The sequence below is a fragment of the Fundulus heteroclitus genome, chromosome 1 (assembly GCF_011125445.2).
Source record: "Fundulus heteroclitus isolate FHET01 chromosome 1, MU-UCD_Fhet_4.1, whole genome shotgun sequence".
Taxonomy (NCBI): Eukaryota; Metazoa; Chordata; class Actinopteri; order Cyprinodontiformes; family Fundulidae; genus Fundulus; species Fundulus heteroclitus.
This window is the reverse complement of record NC_046361.1, coordinates 18,176,311-18,198,111: the sequence shown is the minus strand read 5'-3', so window position 1 is coordinate 18,198,111 and position 21,801 is coordinate 18,176,311. Positions and strand designations below refer to the sequence as shown.

General features: G+C 46.0%; 1 protein-coding gene across 4 annotated transcripts in view; it reads left to right on the top strand.

The window, feature by feature from the left end:
- The window catches only part of rerea (arginine-glutamic acid dipeptide (RE) repeats a), a 164,145-nt gene that overhangs the window by 80,542 nt on the left and 61,802 nt on the right, over positions 1–21,801 (top strand). For all 4 annotated transcript variants that reach the window (XM_036136822.1, XM_036136819.1, XM_036136827.1 and 1 more), the window contains exon 4: positions 19,437–19,542. In XM_036136822.1, coding sequence (XP_035992715.1) covers positions 19,437–19,542 — 106 coding nt within the window. The remainder of the gene's footprint in view (positions 1–19,436; positions 19,543–21,801) is intronic.

Sequence of the window (21,801 nt, the reverse complement as noted above, 5' to 3'; positions counted from 1 at the left end):
GAGGGGACAGAGGTAGCTTTCCTTTAAAGCGAGGCTGACTGGTTCCCGGAGGATCAAGCTGAAAATAGTCAGGTTCCAGTCACCGGCCGACTCTTCAGGGCTTTTCTAGGGATTTCTTATTCACCCGGGCCATAATCAGGAGTTTTATAAAGCAAGATGGTTTCTGAAACCAGCTCCGTTTACTGGGAAAGTGAAGGTCCACGCTGCCCTTATCCTTGCCTGTATTTTCACCCATTTTACTCACCGTGGACCCCCATCCTGACCAACGTGCTACCAGCCGTATCCTGCAATATTTCTAAAAGCTGCAGCAGCAGCAGGGGGGCTGTTCTTCTGAGATATGTGTCCTAACAGCCCCGCTCATGTTGAGGAGTGCCTTCACGCGGCAGCAGCAGCAGCAACAACTGACCATAATTAGGTGCAAACAGTTTGTCGCCATGCGAAAATGCCACCTAAATGCCAAATGGCAGAGGGGGCGTGTACAATATACGGGACCTGTGGCCTGTTGCTGTCGACTCTCGGCTGGATTGTTGCTGGTGCCAGAGAGGGGTTATATTGAGATAAGTGCCTGGACTCGCTGCATCAGCCCACACTGGCCTTTGTTAGCTCAACAGCCCAGACTGCTCTTCCAAAAACCTTTCATACTTTGTGGGCTATTGTTAGCGGAGCTGGCATATGGTAAACAGCAGAGGGCTGGTTTACTAATTATTACCCTGGTCTGGACAAACGAGGGAACGGCTCTGGCAGCTTGGAAGGTGGAGGCGAGCCCCGTACTTTGGCTGTGGACGAGCAACAGGATCAGAGCAGCTCGTTTTGTTTAAAAGGTCAACCTGTAAACACCCTGGGTCTTATTTCAAGTTTCATGAGGGTGGGTGGCTGGAGTGTTTCGCTGTGAAATGGGGCATCCCTTCAATACACCAGGTAGAGGGAGTCAAATATGCCACGTGAAACCGGTTATATGGATGAGCCAGAGGTTTGCTTACTGGGTTTTTTATGCTTAAGCAGGACTGATTCCAGTTTTATTACATGGTAATAAACTTTATTTACTCCATTCAGCAAGCACTCTCCCTCCCAGGGTCTTTCTTAAAGCAATGAACTTTTTAAAATCTACTTAATTAATTTGTTTAAAAGTCAAATCTCGATGTGCTGGAGATCAGATCTTACCGTTTTTAGCTATTTGACCTGATACAGTCTCTTGTATCTTGGCATCTGTCTGATACTCAAACCTTCTTAGCATCTATAGTTTTAAAATGTCGTTACTTTAATAACTGCTAAACCAAAAAAAATATTTATATATCTCTGGCATTTAGGCTTAAAATTGTATTTATTAAACCAAGACATTTGTTTCTGACAGGACATGAGAACTGCATCTCTCAAGAGATGAGGAAAAAGGATTGTTCAGCTTTTTTTTATTATTAAAAATAACATTAAAAACGATGGATACTCTTCTCAATAATCAGTGGAAAGATCTTTATTGGCATTACAACAATCAAGTTGCTGAGAAAATCCTTAATTGCTGAGCAGTTTTTGCTTGTTTCTTCTGGAAGTTTGCTGATTTATCTTTTGTTATGAGCTCAAAGTCTTTTATGTTGTCAGGGCTTCCTGCCGTAACCCTAATCTTCAGCTTTCTCACATTCTCTACCAGACTGAAGTCAGGATTGCAGCTGGACCTCTCCAGATGTTAACATTGCTCAGAGTCAGAGGAAACATGTTGGTAAAAATGTAAGGATTGCATTAAACCTCCAAAAAGGTGTTGCCACTAAATGTAACGGCAAAGGAAGTCCGCCCTACTAGAGAAAGCTAAGGACAAAACATTACCTGATAAATCGTTTGCTGTCCGTTGCGTTGTTTTTGTGGTCATTCGTGAGCAAAAATTGAAAATACAAATGAGATTTATCTCACAGCCCGGGGGAGGAAGTGGTTGAATCAGGATTCGACCCTTAAGGGCACTGCGGCTGTACTCGGAGGATATTTACCCTGTTAGAGTATTTGTATAGTTTTCACACCCATTCCTAGCCTGTTTAAACGAACCGTGTTGACTCAAGCGGCGCCGGCTGATAGCCTTTATCTGGCGGGCCGGTGCGACGCCGCTCCTTATAAGGGCCTCGTGTTAGCCGCGTGTGCCTCTGCACAGAATCACCAGGTGTCTGGAGTCCACCTGTCAACCTCTTTAACGCCAGCCTTCACAAAAAAAAAAAAAAAAGAAAAGAAAAGGAAAAACTACCATAGGAGATCCAGCTTGATGCCAGATGGCTTATGTGTTATGCTAACATGCTGTAACAACCATATTTATTGTGGTAATACGTCACGCTAGGCTCGTTTTTTCTTATTTTTTTATTTTTTCTCCCCCTCAAAGACTGAAGAGAAGCAGTGTTTTCACAAGGCTGGTGCTGCAGCCGCTGAACTTTATAGCCTTTAAAGTACAGCCGGGCTACATTTCCCCCGCATCTAATGCGTGTGTTTGCTGCACTGTATGTGAGCAGCCTGTGTAATCACTCCTAGCTGGCGGGCCACAGGGAGGAGAGGGAGGGGGGGGGGGGGCTGAGAATCAATGCAGTGGCCTGTGAAGAGTGGAGAGAAAGGAGAAGAAGGTGGAGGAGAAGGCTGATCGATATCTCCCCGGCAGGGTGGGGTAATATCCACTTCACGCAGGGACGCCAAAAAAACGGCGAGGACTGTGGCGGAGGAGAAAGAAACGAGAGCGAGGGGAGCGAGAGGAAGGAGGGGCGCCTGTGAAAAGATGCAAATCTCCCTGGCGCCGGTAAACAAGAGACTTCGTGTCAATCAACCGGCGCATTTAGCATCCCCCCCCTTTTCTTTCACCATTCCAATGTCTGCCCATTGGTTCAGCCCGTCGACGGGGGGTGTGTGGCTCTTTGACGATAATGTATGGGCTGCCATGGCAATGATGCCCACCGTTGGCGAGCGCTCATCAATAACCACGCCCCGTTGGGCTCCACACGCCGTTAGCCCGCGCGTGTGCCGGATCGTTCAGTCACGGCCCGATCATATCCCTCTCTTCACACGCAGCCTATTATGCTCATCCACTCTTGGTGAGAGCCGGCTGTAAGGGCCCCCCCCCCCCCCCCCCCCCCGACTCGGCCCTCCACACGAGGACAGGTGCGCGTCAGTCAGAGCGAACGGCACAGGATGAGACTGGGCTCAGCCCGTCTGGAGGTGAAGCGTCTCCATTCGGTTTGGTCGTTTTCAGGTAGCGTGCCCTCCAATCAGACCTCCTGCTCGATGCCCAGTGCGCGGCGTAGTGAGCGACGTTCCTCTTCTGCCTGCTTTAACTTCAAAGCCGGGGCTGAGCGGGGCTGGGAGACAGGATGTAATGGCGGACAACTGAGCCGCGCTCTGTAAACGGACACTTCCTCCGTGGCTGGGAGGAAGTCCCCGCCAAACCATATGGTCACACTGGGATGCACAGATTATATGAGAGTGTGTGCATTCCTCTGAATGTGTTCAGATGTTTGTTTTCCCCCCTCTCCTCTTAAAACATTTATTTTTTATTTTTTACAAACTGACTCCTCATCTAGACTTGGAGCTTTTGAAAGAAAGCACTAAATGTCTTTGTCTGCAACAAATTCTTTGCCTCACCTACCCGATCCTGGACAATGCTGCTGCTGCTGCTGCTGCACAAAGCAAAAGCATTCAGTTTGCAAGCGTGTGTGTGTGTGTGTGTGTGTGTGTGTGTGTGTGTGTGTGCGTGCTGAAAGAACACCTTTTGATTTACAGGCAGGCGCAGATAAATGGGAGGAGAAGGCTTTGATGTGCACGGGTTGCACCGAGTTGAGATGTTTGTGTGCTGTTCAACCTCTTTGTCTCGCGCTCCCTCCTCTGTGGGAGCTCCCTGTTTGTTTGTGTGTGTGTGTGTGTGTGTGTGTGTTCATGTCTGTGAACGATAACCACTGTGTTTTACACACAGTGCTCATCACCGCTCCAGTGTTTTCCTCTTTTCCACAATTAGCGAGCAATTGTTTACTTAGCCATTTGTGTTTTTATGATTTGACGGTTTGGGAAGTTCTGCAGCGAGGGACTGCGTGCAGAGGGCAGCAGTTAAGTCCGCTGGGCTAAAAACATGCATTTACGTTTTTTTTTTTTGTTTTGTTTTTTTATGCAATGTCTAGACAATTTTTATTTTTTTCTGTGTGCGTGCAAAACACACAGCAACATCCAGCTGTACATGCTTTAAACAAAGCGTCGAGCTCGAACAGATGCATTTTTAATGCAATACAGTGAGATTATCTGCAGCCCCTTGTTTTATTCACGGCATGTCTGCTCAGCAAATACAGAAGAATTTGTCTGTCGCCTCGCCTGTGCTAATTTTAATAATTTATTCACTGGTACGCCCATCTTCTCTTTACCCCCAGTTTCTATCTTGCGCAAATGCATGAGCTCAAAATGAAAGCGCTTATAATGCGTTATTTTACCATTACGCCAACCAAATTTGTAAAAGTGAAAAAATGCCCTGAAAACTTAAAATACCTTAGATTTTCTCTAGGTGTATCAGGCTAAAGGGGGCTACTGGATTGAGCTGCTCTCTATAAGATGTTTAAAGTTTCAGATGCTGCTTTTTAAATATAATAATAGTAATAGTCTTATTATTTGTTATAAAGGTTTCATTGTCTTCCTTCCAGTTTCTGTACTATTCTGTGTAGCCGTAGCTCAGAGAATCCCAGTGTGATGCGTTGAGGTTTGTGATGGTAACGTAACACAAAGTGGAACATGTTAAGGATAGATGCATGCTTTTTTAAGGCCCTGTATCTGTGGATTAATTACATTTGTATTTAAATAAATAGGAGATGTCACGAGTCGACTGCATAAATGGAAACCCAGCGACACCTGTGTTTTTTTTTTTTTTTGGTAGAAGTTGCAGCTGTCACCTGAAAGACTGTCGTAGTTTTAATCACCCATTAGCTGCACTGACGGCACGCCCCGTCAATACCTCTATGATCCAAACAGCAGAAGCGTTCCCATTTAGGGATCAAAGATTTCCAAGAAACAAGAAACGGGAGTCCATTTTCTTTTTATCGAGGCACTTTAGAAATGCCGTGACCTTGCAGACTGAGAACTCCCGCCAGCATTATACTAGCTTCGCATTAAGGGAAGTGAAATGTTTTATCACTGTGACTTGAAATTTATTATCAGTTTACACATTTTAAAAACGTATATATAAAAAAAAAAAGTGGTTTCCTGACACCCTTAACCTCGTCCTTAATCATGTCGCAATATGGCAGCCGCCGCCGGCCTAGTCGGAGGGTGGACAGCCCGTCTCCCCGCAGCACTGAGCCAGCCTTGTTATTGCAGCTGTGTTGTCTACAATACACCTCTTGTTGCAGCGCGGCAGGGGGCTGCTCCCAGCTTCTGGCCTCTGTGCCCGTGTGTGTGTGTGTGTGTGTGTGTGTGTGTGTGTGTGTGTGTGTGTGTGTGTGTGCGCCAATCACATTCTTCTCCAGCTTTCATAGTGCAGCTTCTCTTGAGTGCCATTTTAACTGTGTTCCTGTGAGGGGGGGGTCGGCCCACAGCCCCTTTAAAAATCTGCATGCGTCGGGATAGCGTGTTTCATTTGCATCTTTGCCTATATCCCGTCACACACCGAGGCAGGAAATTTGCATGCGATTATTTGCATATTGTACAAGGCGAGCGCGCTCGACAGACCACCCACCGCTCAGCATCTGGCTGCAACACGGCTTACATGATGTATTACCGATACAGCCGGTGTCATCGCCGGAGACTGACAGACAGGCGAGGTCACCTTCAGACGGAGACGGAGGCGGGGTGAGACGGAACGGGGGGAGATGGATATCTCTGGGAGCAGATAAAACAGTACAATCACAAGTGGTTGAGCTCATCGTGCGTTCTGTATGGCCGCGCGCAATGCTGTCCGTCCAGTTTCACGCTTGCCATTAAGACGGGGCGTTGTGCGTGCCTGCACTAACCCGTCCCTCCGCTCGTTTTCCTCTATCTGCGGCTGGTTATCGCCGCTCCGTTCCCTCCTGGGCGTCCGTGTTTATATCTGCGTTTTTGCGGAAATGAGCGCCGCCGCCTGTATTAGGCGGATCATAAATGTTACTCCAAATATGTGCGTATCGGTGTGCCCCTTCTCCTGGCTGATACTGACTTGCAGGTTTTTTTTTTCCCGCCCTGGCTGTTCAAAGGAAGCTCGCACAAAAGAGAAAATAAATTGCTGCGTGTTCTTTGATAGACGCAGCTTTGAATATAACAGAAAATGAAGGAATTACAGGATCATCCTCGTGGCTACGTAAAGCACATTACACTCGAAAAGGTGCATTAGATGTGTTTGTAGATGAGTTTATTTAGTGAAAGTGTTGGATTGGATGAATCAGGTGGTGGGGGACTAAATGCATTTGATCTGCCGATCATATAAATCATAGTAATTATAATAATACTTTACACATTCCAATGAAATATGTCCTCTGGGATTGGAACCGGGGAACTTGCAGCCTTCCCAGGACGCTTTTGTGCCTGGGAGTCGTGGAAATTGTCCAATTCCGATCTCTGGCCGATCGATCGGTGCAACGCTATCGACGGCATGACGGGGTTTTGGAGCCGTGAAGATTTAAAATCCTGGTATAGGTTGGTACTGGTAACCAGGCGGGCCTGCTCGCTACAGACAGTCCTCTGAGGGCCGCACACCTCCTCTAAGATGATGTGGACCAGTGCATTCCTGCCCAGATAAATATGTAAGCTCCTTGTCCACCAGGTCTCTATTATCTCTCACGAAACACAAAAACCTTTCTCTGACTCCCTTCCTTAGCAGATTCAACCTGTCCACCCTTCACACACACACACACACACTGCTCCAAAAACCCACACTCATGACTTTCAGTTCAATTTGTGTGTATGTGTGTGTCAATTACACTAAGGTGAGACATTGATTAGTATTGCCTAAAGCAAACCTTCTCATTTCCTGTCCGTCTTCACAGCACTCAATCAGCACACAGCTCTATCTTTGCTTTAGCTTTCTCAGGAAGCTGCCACTGGTGGTCGTACACACACGAGGGTTTTGGATTATCTGCCTGGGCAGACATCCAGTATGGCAAATCCACACAGACACCCCACACACACACACACACATACACACACACGGGCTGATATCCTTTCTGCACACACCCTTCTCTGTGAGCATTGCTTTTCTGCAGTGGGCCAGATAGTATTAGAAAGAAGTCCTATTACCTTCTCGCGCTATGATCATAAAATACCAAATGGATATATATATATATATATTTTTTTTTTTAAACAGCTGAACAATACAAAGAACGTCAGTGTAAACATTAAACAGTCTTTTTAGGTCCTGGTTCTGACTCATTGCCGTTACCCTGAGACAGGAGACGTGTACCCTCTTTTGAAAATACCTTACATGACACACATTTACTTTGAAAGATGCACTAGGCATGACGCTAGGTATAAAAGTGAGTTGGCTGAAAAGCCGGTAAATGAACGGCTGACGGCAGGAATGACAGCACTTTCTGGCAGACTCTAACTTTATGTCTTCCTCTGAGGGAAATAAAGTCATTATGATGATGTAAACACCCAGATATGAATCCTCTTAAATGCCTCCATCTGTTCTGGTACGGCCAGCATTCGAAGGCTTTCATGGATCTGAAGTGAGCTCCTATAACCAGCTTGTGGAGCAGAGAGCTCCTTTTTTCCATGAAAAAGTTGGCATTTATACTTGCCAAGGGTTTCCTCTACATGTAATTGATCGCGGCGTACCGCCACGGCAAAATAAAAGCCAGCACACCTTCAGAAGGACGTGTTGTTTTTTTTGTTTCAAATATATGGTAAAACAATGTAAAGCATATGAGACGTATTTACCCTATATTATGTATGACATATGTGCACACTAGCCATCATCCTAGTTTGAAATTAATTTAAAGGAGCAATAAACAATATTTTAGATAGAAGGAACTAAAAAATAATGACGTGAAGAACTAAAGGTAATATCTCAGATGGACTATGGTATGACGTCACACTGCAGCTCCCTGCGTTGTTCTCCAGTCTTTTGTTTACATAGCCTTAGCAGGTACGTGCATGTGAACAGCTGCCACTCAGGGCTCAGCCCCTCCCTCCCCTAAAATACCACCGTCAGAGTAGCGCAGTGTTGGAGCAACATGGCGGAGAGCACCCTTTTAGATCAAAACGTTCTCTTGCTAACAGCATTATAAAGTTATGAATTACTTGCTACATCACTTGAAATGTTCCTCATAAAGGTGATCCTGTTTTGCCGTGTTTTTGTCCTTTACAAATGTGCGCATAGGAGGCAATGCGTGAGAAGGAGAAGGAGGTGTTAGGTTTTGTTTTGGTCTACAGACAGTGCTCACACACCACCTAGTGGTGAAATATCGCATATTGCTCCTTTAAATATCATGAAACTTTAAAATGTGCTTTATTTTGAAAAACCAACAAGGCCTGCTCCTTCCTGTCTGGCTGCAAGCTGCTGGCTACTGTGACGTGCTGCTCTCAGGAAGGAAGGAAAGCTAGAGACGACATTCCATTGTTGCCCATTTAGCATATTTGTTGCTATATTTAGCGACTTGTCAGACCTAACAATTTTCTTTCAAAAAGCAACTAGCAACTTTTTTTGTTTTAATGGTGACTTTACCGAAAGCACCAGTCCTGTTGTTGTGGAATCACTGTGCTGAGGCAGCAACAAGGGCTGCTTTGAGGGTTCCCACTTCCCTCAGCACTGTCTCACAGGCACACCACAGCTGCTTCTGCCTCGTCACGTAAATGTAGTTTTTAAAGTTGCATTAAAATAATTACCTGAGTCACACAGTTTAGTCACTTAATTACCTTGTTCACTTTGTGTGCCTCTGATAGCTGTCTTTTTGATACAGTTTGTTTTATGTATGTGGTTTTATAGTGTAATAAGTCATAAATCATTTTATAAAAGGTCATTTTTAGTTCAAAACACACTTAATCAGTATTTTGTCTTGCAAAAGCTCTCTTACAGCCTGGGACCCAAACGTATGAACAAATATGCAAATTAGAGGATGACGTCACCCGTTCGTAATTGAAGTTATTGGCCTATAGTCAGAATGCTGTGTATTATAAAACTAATTGTACACATCAGCTCATACCCATTGTTAAACATGATGGTGGCAGCATGGCTGTGATGCTGGTTGGAGATTATAGAAATATGGGTGGAGCTTAGTAAAGGGTAATTTTTCAAGAAGACCCATTGGAGGTTGCAAAAAAAAAAAAAACGTGGGGCTGAAGTTGACTTTCCAACAGGACGACGATGCTGAACAATTTCGCTAGGTATACAATAACATGGTTTACATCATGTTGTGTGGCAGTCAAAATCCTGACCCTAAATCCAACGGACAGTCTGTGGCAAGACTTTAAAAAATAATGTTGACGTTTAGGGTGTGTTCATGCCTGTCATGCCTGTATTTGGTTGGCTTTAAACGGACCAGAGTCTGCCTTAGTCGTTTCTGTTAAATGGGAGCAACGATCGTCAGGCGCCTGGCTGTGTAACAAGTTATAGTTCAGTTGCAAAGAGTACAGCATGAAAGCAAACGGCACCAGACGAAAAAATAAAGTCTGCTTTTGGTCCGGACCAAACGAGTGGATCACAGGACCTTTCCTGGTGTGAATACACCATTGCTGTTCACCCAGTGCCACTGAGCTTGAGCTGTTTTGCAGAGAGGGATGAGCAGATGCGGTGTACACATTTGCATGTCACACTTTTCAGATTTGTGTTAAACAAACGGAACATAGTGCAACATTTTCCTTCCACGTGACGATTATTTGCTACCAGTAAAAAAAAAAGAAGGGCATTGCAGTGTGATGTTGCTAACCTTTGTAAGCGCTGCATTTGAATTTGAAGACCTTTTGTCAGGTCCCTGATGCCCTTAATTTAATGGTCATAATTTCAGAGCATATAGTCTCCCTCTGACTGAAACAGTGCTGCTCTCTTTACCGCCACTTAGCTCGTCTTGAGTTTCTTGGCTAAAAACGACCCTGCGGCAGAAGTGTGTTGGAGGCAAAGACAAATATTTGAGTTGGACGCAGCTTAGCTTTTTCATGAAGCGAGTAGTCAACATTAGCGTTCTCAATTCTCACCGCTGTTCACGGTGTCTGGGAGGGAGAGCGCCGTGGCCGGCTTGATGGATTTGTCACGCTGCTTCTGCCTTTGGGAAGCATTCATATAAAAGGGGAGATTAAACAAGTACGGCTCCAATTAGCCCTCTTTGTTACTAAAACGGAGTAGAGTAATGTGTTAGACCTCAGACGGAGCAGTCATGTGCTGTGCTTGTGACCCTCAGCTGTGTAAAGGGGGCCTGTTGTTGCTTCTATGATCCACCATTAGTGGCCCTCAGCCCTGAAGTCTTAATTAGTATCATCTGTGAATTTCATGTGACTCAACCCCCCTCATCTTTTTTCCCCTCTACTCCCTGTCTCTATATGTCTTTTTCTTTTTTTCCGGATGAGACGAGGACCTGTTAATGTTCTCAGATGTCGTTCACTCGCACAGTAAAGCAGCTGGTGACTCCGTCAAAGTACTTCACGTGCGTCTTCCTGGGTCCACGGTGGGGAGGGGGGTTAAATTAAAGGCAGGCGTGGGCGCTCATGCCTAAAAGGCGCTCACCCGACATACACAAAGAGAAGCTAGCAAATCTGCCCACTTTGACTCAGCTAATGCTCATCCAATCCAATATGGACCCGGGCTGACAGATGGGCTCAGTGTGTTCAAAGCAGAGGGTGTCGATTTAATATCCAAACAGGTCAAGCCAAAGAAGAAGAAAAAAAAAAGAAGCAGAGAGCGAGAGAGAAACCCCTGTGTAGACACGGCAGTGGTCCTGCCAGCAGCACCGCCACAGCTGGGTATCACCTCACCTCCTCATTGCCTCCTCTTCCTCCTCCTCCTCCTCCTCCTCCTCCTCCCACACTCTCTCCATTTGTTCTTGCTGCCAGGCAGGGAAGCAGCTTGTGCTCAGTTCCTCCTCTCAAACATTGTAATCAGCGTTTGTTTAGTGTCATTTTACATGCTTCAAAGAAGGAGGCCCAAGAGGCAAGAGGTAGCAAATGTGTGGAGATTAGAAAGCCGGTAAGGACAGGAGTCGCATCATCTGATTCAGCGATGGTTTCATCTACGTCTCAGACAGAGTCGCCGGCCTGCCCTACGCCCCTGCAGGGTCAGGAAATGAATTACTTACTCTCAAACATTGTGTTTTGTGTGTATGTATGCCATACAGAAAAGGTTTGCCCTCTACAGATTTATTCTGTATTGTCTCTGTCTAACCCCAGTGTGAAAATATAATTGCCCTCCCCTATTAAGGCATGAATTAACTGCGTTTAACTGCGAATCCAGAGTGCAGTTTCACTAATCGCACCAAGGCTTGAGAAATACTTGACCTGTGCACTCACAAATAGAAACCTGCCTGACTAAATGGAGGAGGCAAAAAAAGCACTAAAAAAGAAACACATTATAATCTGATCTAAATAAATCCAAAAACTGACGAGGAGCAAAGTTATTGACATCTTTCAGTATGAAAAGGGCTACCAAACCATTTATTTCCAAGGCTTTTGGGACTCCAGCAAACCACATAAAGAGTCATAGAACAGTGTTGAACCCTCCCAGGAGTGACCAGCCTACCAAAATTACTCCAAGAGCAAAAAGGCAGCTCATCCAGGATGTCACAGAGGAACCCAGAACAACACGTAGAGCACTGTTCATGGTTCAACAGTAAAGGCGAAAATGGCCTTTATGGGAGAGTACTAAGGCGAGGCAGAAAAACATGTTGATGAAACATCAGTCTGACAAAAACAGAACCAATTCTGAGGACCTACAGTCAAACACGGTGGTGGCAGCGTGATGGTCTGGGTCTGGACAGCTTGCTGTAATTCATTGAGCCATGAATGTTGCTCTTTGGGTGGAAACCCTGAAAGACAATCTCTGCCCATCAGTTTGTGACCTTAAGCTCAAGCTCACGTGGGTCATAGTGAAGGATAAACATCTGAAGTGCATGAGTGGCTTCTCTTTAGTGGCTTAAAAAAATCTGAAACAAAAGGAGCTCTTGGAGTGACCTTGTCAAAGTTAAGACTCCAGTTCTATAGAGATGCCGAGACGTGGTTCATTCAGCTAGAACTACAACAAAGCTGATGAGATTTGTTGAATATTAATAGCAGTTTGATCTAAAACAGCTAAAAGGGGACAGCAAAGCACAAAGTAGAACAAATCTTTAAGGGGTAAATAATTCACGGCACTGTTAGAATGCGATTTGTCCTCTGAGACGATCTCCTCTGTCCGTCACCGAGATGTTGGGGATCGCATGACCGCAGCAGCTCCTTTGTGTCCCGCCAGCAAACATCGGCACACATTCGCAGGCTGGTGTTCTGTCGTCCAGATGGAAGTGCTTATTGAGCGCTGGCGTTCTGGCACGTCGCTCCGTCTCGGTGAGAGCGGGAAGAAAACGAGGGAGGGGCTGGAAAACCTTTCCAATCAGATCCATCATCTTACCGCGATGCGTGTTTATACAAGTATATGTGTGATCTTCCCAGCCGGCTCTCCCTGCCCTCCCTTCTTCTAATCTTTATCATGTCGGAGCAGCAGATTAGTCCTCCCAGATCTCATCTCTGCCTCCAAACGCCTCAATCAGCCTTTTGTTCTCTGGGCCGTGCCTGCGCTTCCTACGCGACAGGCAAGGTGAACATTCCCACACGACCGTCCTCCCAGCCATTTTGGAGCCCTGTGTCGGTGTCACACAGCCCTGATCTAACACACCAAACGCTCCCCTACCCCCCCGGGGGCATTAGCTAACTAAGCTGTTAGCTCGGCAGCCTCCTAGCAGAGCTGAAACTGCTTGGCATTCCTCGCTAACGCCGAGTCTCTGCTGCTGCTCTTGTCTGTTTGACCTCCCCCCACCACCACCTCCCTCTTTCTTTTTTTCCTCTCCCACCCTGCCTCGCTCAGCGCCATCTCCTGTGTCTGTATGCTTGAGATCTATCACAGCTTCCTCTCTCCTGGTTGCTGCCTCCTGAAGGAAGTCGTAGATCCTTAGCCGCTGTTGTCACCAGTGATGGGAACTGTGTGTGCCGACGACGGTGGAGGTGGTGGGTCTCTGAAAGACTTGGCAGAGGAAGAGGGAGAGTGTTTGGAAAGCACAGAAAAAATAAACCGAGGGTTTCCTGTTAACAAGGTGCACTGCTGAGGCTGTCGTGTGGAGGCAGGAGGATCTGGTATTGTTTAAAGCAAAGCGCCATTAGTAATGTGCTGAGAACAGGGGGAATGTGGCATTAGGTTTGAAGCGTGTAGCTTGTAACTGCTGGAAAAAAACAAAAAACGCTAAATGCCAGTTTCAGCAAATTGGAGAGAAACTTGCAGGTATTTGTTCTTGGCCCGGTCTTAAAACGACCAGCGTGGTTTCGTTTAGCAAAGCAGGGAGAGTTACCAACGTCACCGTTGATTGTTCAGGCGCATGGCTCACTCAGAGGATGCTCCCCCCCCCCCCCCCCCCCCCCCCCCGAAGCAGTCTCCGGACAAATACTGGGGGGCTTAATCATAAAGGTTCACATTCGACCCAAACTGGGCAACAACTACATCTTGTTTACATGTGGGTAATAACTCTGATTAAATGGGTTTTCACCAGCTACACATTCTAACCACTGAGCTATATAATACACTGGAGTGCTGATTTGGCCGAAAAACTGAAGTCAATGGCCGCCATCTTGCTACTCCCTACTCTCACAGAATCCCACAGGATTTGCTTGCAACAACAAGCAGTTTTCTGGCTGAATGAAAACGTTTGACATGTAATTCTACAGTCAGTGGATGTACTAACATCCACTGACTGTGGATGGTATATTGTCATTTATTCATATATATATTTAAATAAATAAAATGCAAAATATTTCAGCACATGACTTTGTCTGTACTTGATAGTTTTAGAACATAACATAAAGTATATGGCATTTGACATTTTAAAAGTCTTAAGCCCCCCCTGAACATGAGAAGATCCTCGTTATTTGATGCTGTAGCGCACATATTCCATAGTTACTGGGGGAAAATAGGGAGTACCAATATGGCGGCTGGTGGCTTCAAAGCGACTCGTTCTAACAGCGGGCGATTAGCACTCCAGTGGATAATAAAGCTCAGTGATTCTAACCCAGAACAGATGGAAGATCCTTAGAAGTTTTTTTACCCAAAATGTAAAAAAAATAATCTGTAATAATCTGTAATTAAACTCTTCAGATGCTTTGGTGTGTGGATGTTGCTGAGTGAAGAGTACCTAAAGTTTAGCTGTTTTCAGCGTCACTGAGGCGTTTATTTATGCAGCTAGAGAAAGCGCAGAAATGCGAGGAACTCCGTGAAAAAGACAGTTTTCTACATGTCAAGACACTCTTCGGTGTGGATGCTGTTACTGAAAGGAGACTTGAGGTTCGGCCATCTTCTGCGTCCTTTAGGTGTGTAAAAATGAACTCTGAGGAAGCTCTTTTTAAAGAAATCTGTTCTTTCTCTGTAGGCAGCTGTTCATCCACGTCTGAGCTCAGGTTTTCAGCAGGAAGGTTGAACCTATTGAAGCAAAGAGGCACTGTTGTTTTTCTTTGTTTTAGGTTTTTATGGAACGAGCTCAGAGTCACTGGGAGGTTTCTGATGAATATACAGAAAAAAAAAACAGTATTTCCAAACTTTGTTCTCTGTCACATTGTGTAGAGGTTGCATCCATCCAGCCATGAGGCCATCAGTGTAATCACCGGTCCATCGTCTATATACACTCATCCACTCGTCTATCCACCCATTCTACATCCATTATTCATCCTTTCTTTCATCCCTCCAGGTTTCTCCAATCATCCATCAATCCCTAAAGGGCCGAGTACTGTTCAAAACGGGAATGTCCTAGGACCTGCGTTCAAAAAAAAGAAACCCACGTTTATTATTTTAATTCCAAAATGTGTAGATGAGCATTAATTCAGCGCGTGTGGTGAAAAGAGTTTCCCCTCTGAGATAAACGGGTCATTGTTACCCGTTTTGATCTCTGCTAATCATTTTACCCATCAATCTGTTGCTCCAGCTGCGACGTTCTCTCTATAAATAAATAAAAAAAATCACAGACTAGAAAGAAAAGCGCTCTTTCTTTAAACCAGAAATCATCCTTCACTCAGTCCATCTTTTTTTTTTTTTTAAGTGTATACATCTATAGAGCCCCCCCCCCCCCCTTCAAACAACATAGCTGGTTCCTTTCACATTCAGAGACAGCACTTATAAAGGCTGACCCCCAGTGCACCCCCTCTTTCACTCCCGTATCTTTGTAGTGTTGTGGCTGCATTCAGGGGCCCCCGAGCTGCAGAGTTGACTGCACACACATGCAGCCACACAAAGAACACTGCACACCCATTATGGACCTTAAGGGGCCAGCCCCCCCTTTTAGGTAGTCGGAGGCCAAATTAACCGGCTCGCACAATGCTCGGCGCGTCTTGGCTGCTGCTTACGCCGACATGAATGCATTGTTTTTTGTTTTTTTTCGCCCCTGTCTTTGGAAGGAATTCTGACGGGGCCAAGTATATATTTAAACCTGGTAATGTTTACCCTCTGAGGAATGGCCCTCCTATGCTGTAATCCCTGTCTGATGAGTAAGCCGGTGAACGCCACAGGCCAGTCTGAGCCACTCGGAGGGAGGGGCTGCCATTGTGTTCGTCCCCCAAAGCATGACTGTCAGATTTATATCACCTCAGTGAATAAAGGGGTAGCTTTGTACCCTGGGGGGGGGTTTCAGTAAAGCAGTAGGAGGACGGCTTTCATTTAACATCTGAGGAAATGAGACGGTCATACTACCCCTAACCTAATCCGGCTACTTCACCTCTCCCTGCTTCACCCTTTTTCCCATCACCTCCACTTGTTTGGCCGTTCTCTTTGGTTTTTATTTCTTCCTCCCGGTAGTGGGTTAGTGAGGCTCTTGGCCCCCGTGCAGGAGCATTCCCTGGGTTTATGGCCCGCGTGGAGGGGAAGGGCAGCGCCGTGTTTAGCCTCTGGCAGGACAGACAAAGATGTCTGACATTGTGCGAGGCTCAGCCGTCCTCGGCTCTCTACGGGGGCAGCGTGGAATGTCTCTAATCAATTCAACATTGTGGTTCTCATACCTTCTCGCTCTGTCATTTTCTCTGACAGGCTTAACAAAAACCCAGACAATGCAACTAGTAGTTGTGTTTGTCGGGCCCAAGCTGTCTGTCATCTCGCTTCATTTTCTCCTCGCATTATCTACTCATTTCTTCCAGCCCGCGTGTTTATAGAATTGCGATAATTGAACGCTGTGCTCGACTCCCACTACGTGCTCCATATGTTGCACACTCGGTCCCCCTCTCTCTCCGTTTCCCCTCCCTCTTCTGGGTTTTTTTTTTTTTTTTTTTTTGCCTGAGAGGGCTTAGCGCTGCTTCGTAGCAGCAATCTGCTCTGGTGAGTGGCAGCTACTCTGCAGCGACAAAGATGCTGATTATAGTGGAAGTAACGTTTGGTATCTGCTTTTTGTACGTTTAGATTAGCCCCGTGAATGTGTGTGTTTCCACTTGCCGTACAGTGGCATGAACAAGGATCCACCTCCTCCCGGGGGATTTCTTTTTTATTCTTGGTCACACATTTCAGATCGTCCAACAGATTTGGCATCAAAGATGACCTGAGTTAAAACAAAAATGCAGTTTTCAAAGTGTGCCTTTTATTTTAAAGGCTACCCTATCCAACCCGACCCTATAGGAGAATATAATTACCTCCCTTCTTAAATTATGGATTGGCTATAATTGTCCATCATTTCGCGAGCTACACCCAGACTTGATTGCTGTAAAGTGAAGGAACCCCTTAAATAGAACTTTTCTAACGACATGAAGTAGTTTTTTTTTTTTTTTAAAACTACAAATCATGTGCAGATCTAAAGACATCCTGAAAGGGTTAAAAAGCTATTTTTAAAAGATTGACACTCCAGTGAACAACAGTGACAGCCGTTAACCACGAGAACACGAGAGCAGTGCTGATCCTTAGCAGGAGCGGCTGTTCCTTTCAAAATTACTCCAAGATCACGTCGACAGCTCATCCAGGAGGTAACAATTAGGCCAGAACAACTTCTAAAAAATCAGATGGCCTCAGTCAGGGTCCAGGTTTATGGAGACGAGGCTAAAAATGGCATATATGGGGGAGGTAGACGGTAAAAAAAACAACCTCTGACCCAAAAGAAAACAAAGGCCGGGCTCACGTAAGGACTATTAGGAAAATATTCTGTGAACTGACGAGACAAAAGTGAAACCTCAGCAGTGAAGTGCTGCTTGTCTACTTCAGGACCCGGACAACTTGCCTAGTCTCTAGGCTACGTTCACACTTGATGCTCAGATCCGATATTTTTTGCCTAAATCTTGGATTTTTTTTCCTTTGGGAGATTGGAAATTTAACTACTACGTATTAAATGCAACCGCCATCATACCTCTGAACGATTCAATGAGAGCTGACCATTCAGACTGTGGACACCGAATTAGTACCACGTATTGAAATGGCAAAAATCAGATTTTTTTGGTGTGAAAAAGACTGATATGGGTGGCATATGGGCATAAAAATCTGATTCGGGTCACTTTTTCCCTGCAGCATGAAGGATGCCTAAGTCTGGACTTCAGTCTGACTGAGAAGACCCTTTTAATGAGAGAAATCTTCCCCACAAGTTGTCATTCAGTGCAAACGCTGGATGCAAACGTTGTCCCCAGTAATTGTGTTAAAGGGCCTTTACTTTTTCATTTGGGGCCAGATTGGTTTGACCAGACGGAGAAGTGCAAGTCTTGATGAAATGAATTCGTCATTTGAAAGCTGCTCTCTGCATTCACCCAGGTTCTCTTTGTTTGATATCAGCATTTCTTTCATGGCAAAAAGAAAAAGCAAAAGCAGAAGAATCTGCTGTTTCACTTTGATTCCTGTGATTTATTTATTTATTTATTGCAGGCAGAAAATGAGAAACTCTGGTAGCATTTACAGTCTCCCTAAATTATTAATTGCGTATAAGCACCAGATAACGACGCGCTCTGCTGTTAGCCCTAGAAGGCAAACCGTGTGGATAAGACAAGAGGGTTGGGGTGGGTGAGCCGACTGCTGGGGGATGACGTCACTGCACACATTTCTTCACACACACTGTGCATGCGTGCTTGTGGTGGTGGTGGTGGTGGGGGGGGGAGGGGGGGGGACCCTGTCTCACTCCATCAGTCCGGCTCTCTGTTGAATCGCTACAAGAGTCTGTGTGTGGCTGCAGGACGTGGCGTGCGTGCTCCTGTAATCATCCAGAGCAGCTGACTGACTGCATGCCAGCTGCTGTTTAACACGTCCAAGGCTCACTTATTCACTCCCCTCCCTGCTCACGGCTGCAGAAAAAGGGAGGAAAAAACAGGAGGAAATAAAATGAAGATGTGTTGGAAGGGGGGGGAAAAAAGGAGTGGGATAACTGAGAAGTGAGGGAGAGGATGGATAGAGCTTGAGGTGATGATTTGTTGGGGCTGCACGTACTCCATCCCCTCCCTGGGTGACATAGCATAAGCATGTAGGCTTTAAATGTCTGACCTCACACACAGACAGCACTCGTCTTTGATTAGCTGTACCCCTCTTAGCCTGCAGCGTATTTCCCTTTCTGTGTGCAGGTGTCTGCGTCTCTTTGCTCAGCGCGTCGCAGCGCCGATCTTTAATCAAGATGGCTGGGGCCGCATTCCTGCGCCCGGCGGAGAGCAGCCTCTCCCGGTGTTCTCTCAAACAACTGTGCCGCTCTGTTAGGCTTAATATGAAGGCACAATAAATGTTTCATATCATGAAATGAAAACAGTATTTTGCCCTTTTCATCCTTCACCTCAGCATGGGCCTCTGATTTTATGATTTTTTTTTTCTCCTTGTGCAAACCCCCTCCCCCTCCCACCCTTTCTCTTTCTTTCCCCATGTCGGTGTTTTTTTTTTGCTTTCTCTTGGCTTGAAAGGGCTTTTTATCGCCGTAGTGCTGCCACCTGCTGGCCAAATAATAGATTACACTAACTTTCTCACTTGCACTTCGCAAAACGGCCAGTGGGTGGCAGCAATAAGGAAATAAAGTAGAAAGGATATGATGTACAGGCCCAAGAATGAGCTCGATAGGTTGTTGAGGACTTTATTTATTATCATTTGGGGAAGAATGAAAAAAAATCCAGTGACCCAGCCTTCACCTCCCTCCACCACTACCACTGTTTACTTCGTTAAGTCTCTAAACGCCCTGCAATCCCTTTTTAATTGACTCGGCCTCTCCGCAGGCTTTTTTTTTGGCGTTGGCCGTGAGCAATGCATCTGCACAGAGACCCCCGCTTGCCAAACGGGCCAGCCTGTGACGTTGTAATCAAACAAAACGATGTCTGTTTATCTTGCTGTGGAAGCTGTCCGTGTCTCCTGTTCACACCGCTCCGTTTCTCTCCCTCCCTCCTGTGTGTTTCAGAGTAAACGGGACCATCTGCTGATGAATGTGAAATGGTACTACCGCCAGTCGGAGGTGCCTGACTCCGTGTACCAGCACCTGGTGCAGGATCGCAACAACGAGAACGGTGAGAGCGGGTTTAGGTGGGGTTTGGGGGGGGGCTTACGGACGCAAAAATAGACACCCTTACCTCCGTGCACCACGGAGTCGTCTGCGCTCCCCGGTCTGCTGGGCGATGTAAGAGCTGGCTGTGAACTGCATCTCAAACAGAAACCAGATGACACTATCCCAGGCTGCCGAGCCAATCCCGCGGAGCCGTGCTGTTCCCCCGGTAACACTCCCTCAGGCCAGACAGCGGCACCGTCAAGTGTTAATAACCCGCGGTGTCATGTGGCCCTTGAGCCACGACGCGCTCTCCACAGCGCCAGAGGACTCATGGCGCTCTCACACATACACATCCACAGGAACACGGACTCTGTCAGGGACGGCTGGCTGCCGAGTGTCAAATGTGACGACAAACAGGAGCTGGCTTCAACAACAAGCTGCCCTTCTCGACGTTTTATGTAAAGGGCAAAAGTGAAATCTTAAATTTGAACAACTTTTATACACGTTCAATCCCAAATAACTTAAACATTTATATGAGTTGTCGTTGTCCCGGTTGGCTTTAGTAACTAAGCTTTGCTCATATTTCCTCACACCATCAAACTCCGGCCCTTGAGGGCCGATGTCCTGCAACTCTTGGATGCTTCAGGTGCTTCGCCCCACCTGAATCCAACCATTGGGTCGTCTGTAGGAGCCACTGATCGCGTGTGGCACCTAACCTGATCGTTGCCAGATGTATTTCGCTCCGCCTAGCTTCACTCACATACATCTGGGACCTCTCCATAGGAATTGTCTTTTTTGAAGGCTGGGCCTTATAAAAAATCCTTGCATATGATTGGATAAGCCACTTGTCTATCATCTTTATCGACGTGATATTTCAACCACTCACACCGAAGCTAACCCGTGACGCAGGAAAAAACAATTTATTATTTTTATTTTTTTTATGTGTTTGTGGCTCTAGTGGCACGCGTTTTATTGACAGTGAGCTGACAGGAAGAGGGGGGAAGACAGGCGGTAAAGCGCCGCGGGTCGGAGTCGATCCCGGGCCGACCGCGTTGAGGACTAAAGGCCTCCTAACATGGTTCGCGCTAACCGCTGGACGCGCCCCGGAAAACAAAACTTGCCAAATCCGGTCTGGAGAAGGGCGAAAACATGGTTTCCACCAACAAAAGCCTTCAGAGCCGTTCTCTGATGTTCTTTTAATTAAACAATATTAGGTAGATTGGACAACACGGAAGAAATAGCAGCATCAATGTTAACGCTTGCTTCCTCGACGAGCCGCCATTGCTGTCAAAACAGTCTCACGTCACGGTCGCTTCTCCACTACGTCACATCTATGAAACTCCAGCCCTGCGTCCTGATTGGCCAGACCATAAAATTGGTTGGAGAAATCACTCTCTATGGGAGAGGTCCCAGATGTATGTGAGTGAAGCTAGGCGGAGCGACATCCGTCTGGCATGAGTCTGGTTATGTGGCACCAGGGCCGCACCTAAAGGTTGCAGGACGCCAACCCTCGAGGGATGGGCCGGGACGTGTGTGCAACGTAAAAGCAATGTAGTCACACTTGATGGCAGCGACAAATTCAAGCTGTTTTGCGTAGCAGGGCACCGACCGATCGGCCGCTGATAGAAAGCTTTCAGTTTTCACTTGATCACGGGGCTTTTACACAGTTTTATAGTATTCAGAAACGTATAAAATCTGGTTTTATCATTTTCCAAGTCTCGATATGTAAAGAAAGACTTTCTCATCAGTTTTCCTATGGAGCCAAAACCCAATAATTCTTAATAAATGCAGTGGATTTACATTTGGATGACACCTATGCTAATTTTTTGGCCACATCCACATTTGGCCACATTTAACATTTTACCCATCGGTGTTGTGGTTTCTGACCCACCGGTGCTCGTAGCGCTCTCTGTGAGGACTATTCCCTGATTCAGGTGTGAGCATACGGCAGTGAAGCTCCAGTAAACATCCCGGACAGTCCAACCAGCTCTGGACCCAGCAGACACTCACATCACAACGACTATTTACGTGTGATGTTTTGTGCGGTCTTAATCGTGTTGTGCCCTGATTAGAAGAACCTACAGATAATATTTTGGTTCCAGCAGTTCAAGGTGAATATTTTGCAGACAAATGTTATAAAAGCTGCAGAAAAAATGTAACTTGAGCCTGAAAAATTGACATTTTGGAGTAAAAAGAATTGACCGGAGGTCACCAAGGAAAATACTGAAATTAATTGATTTATTATTTTCTATCAGTCAGTCATATTTTATTTAAAGAGCAC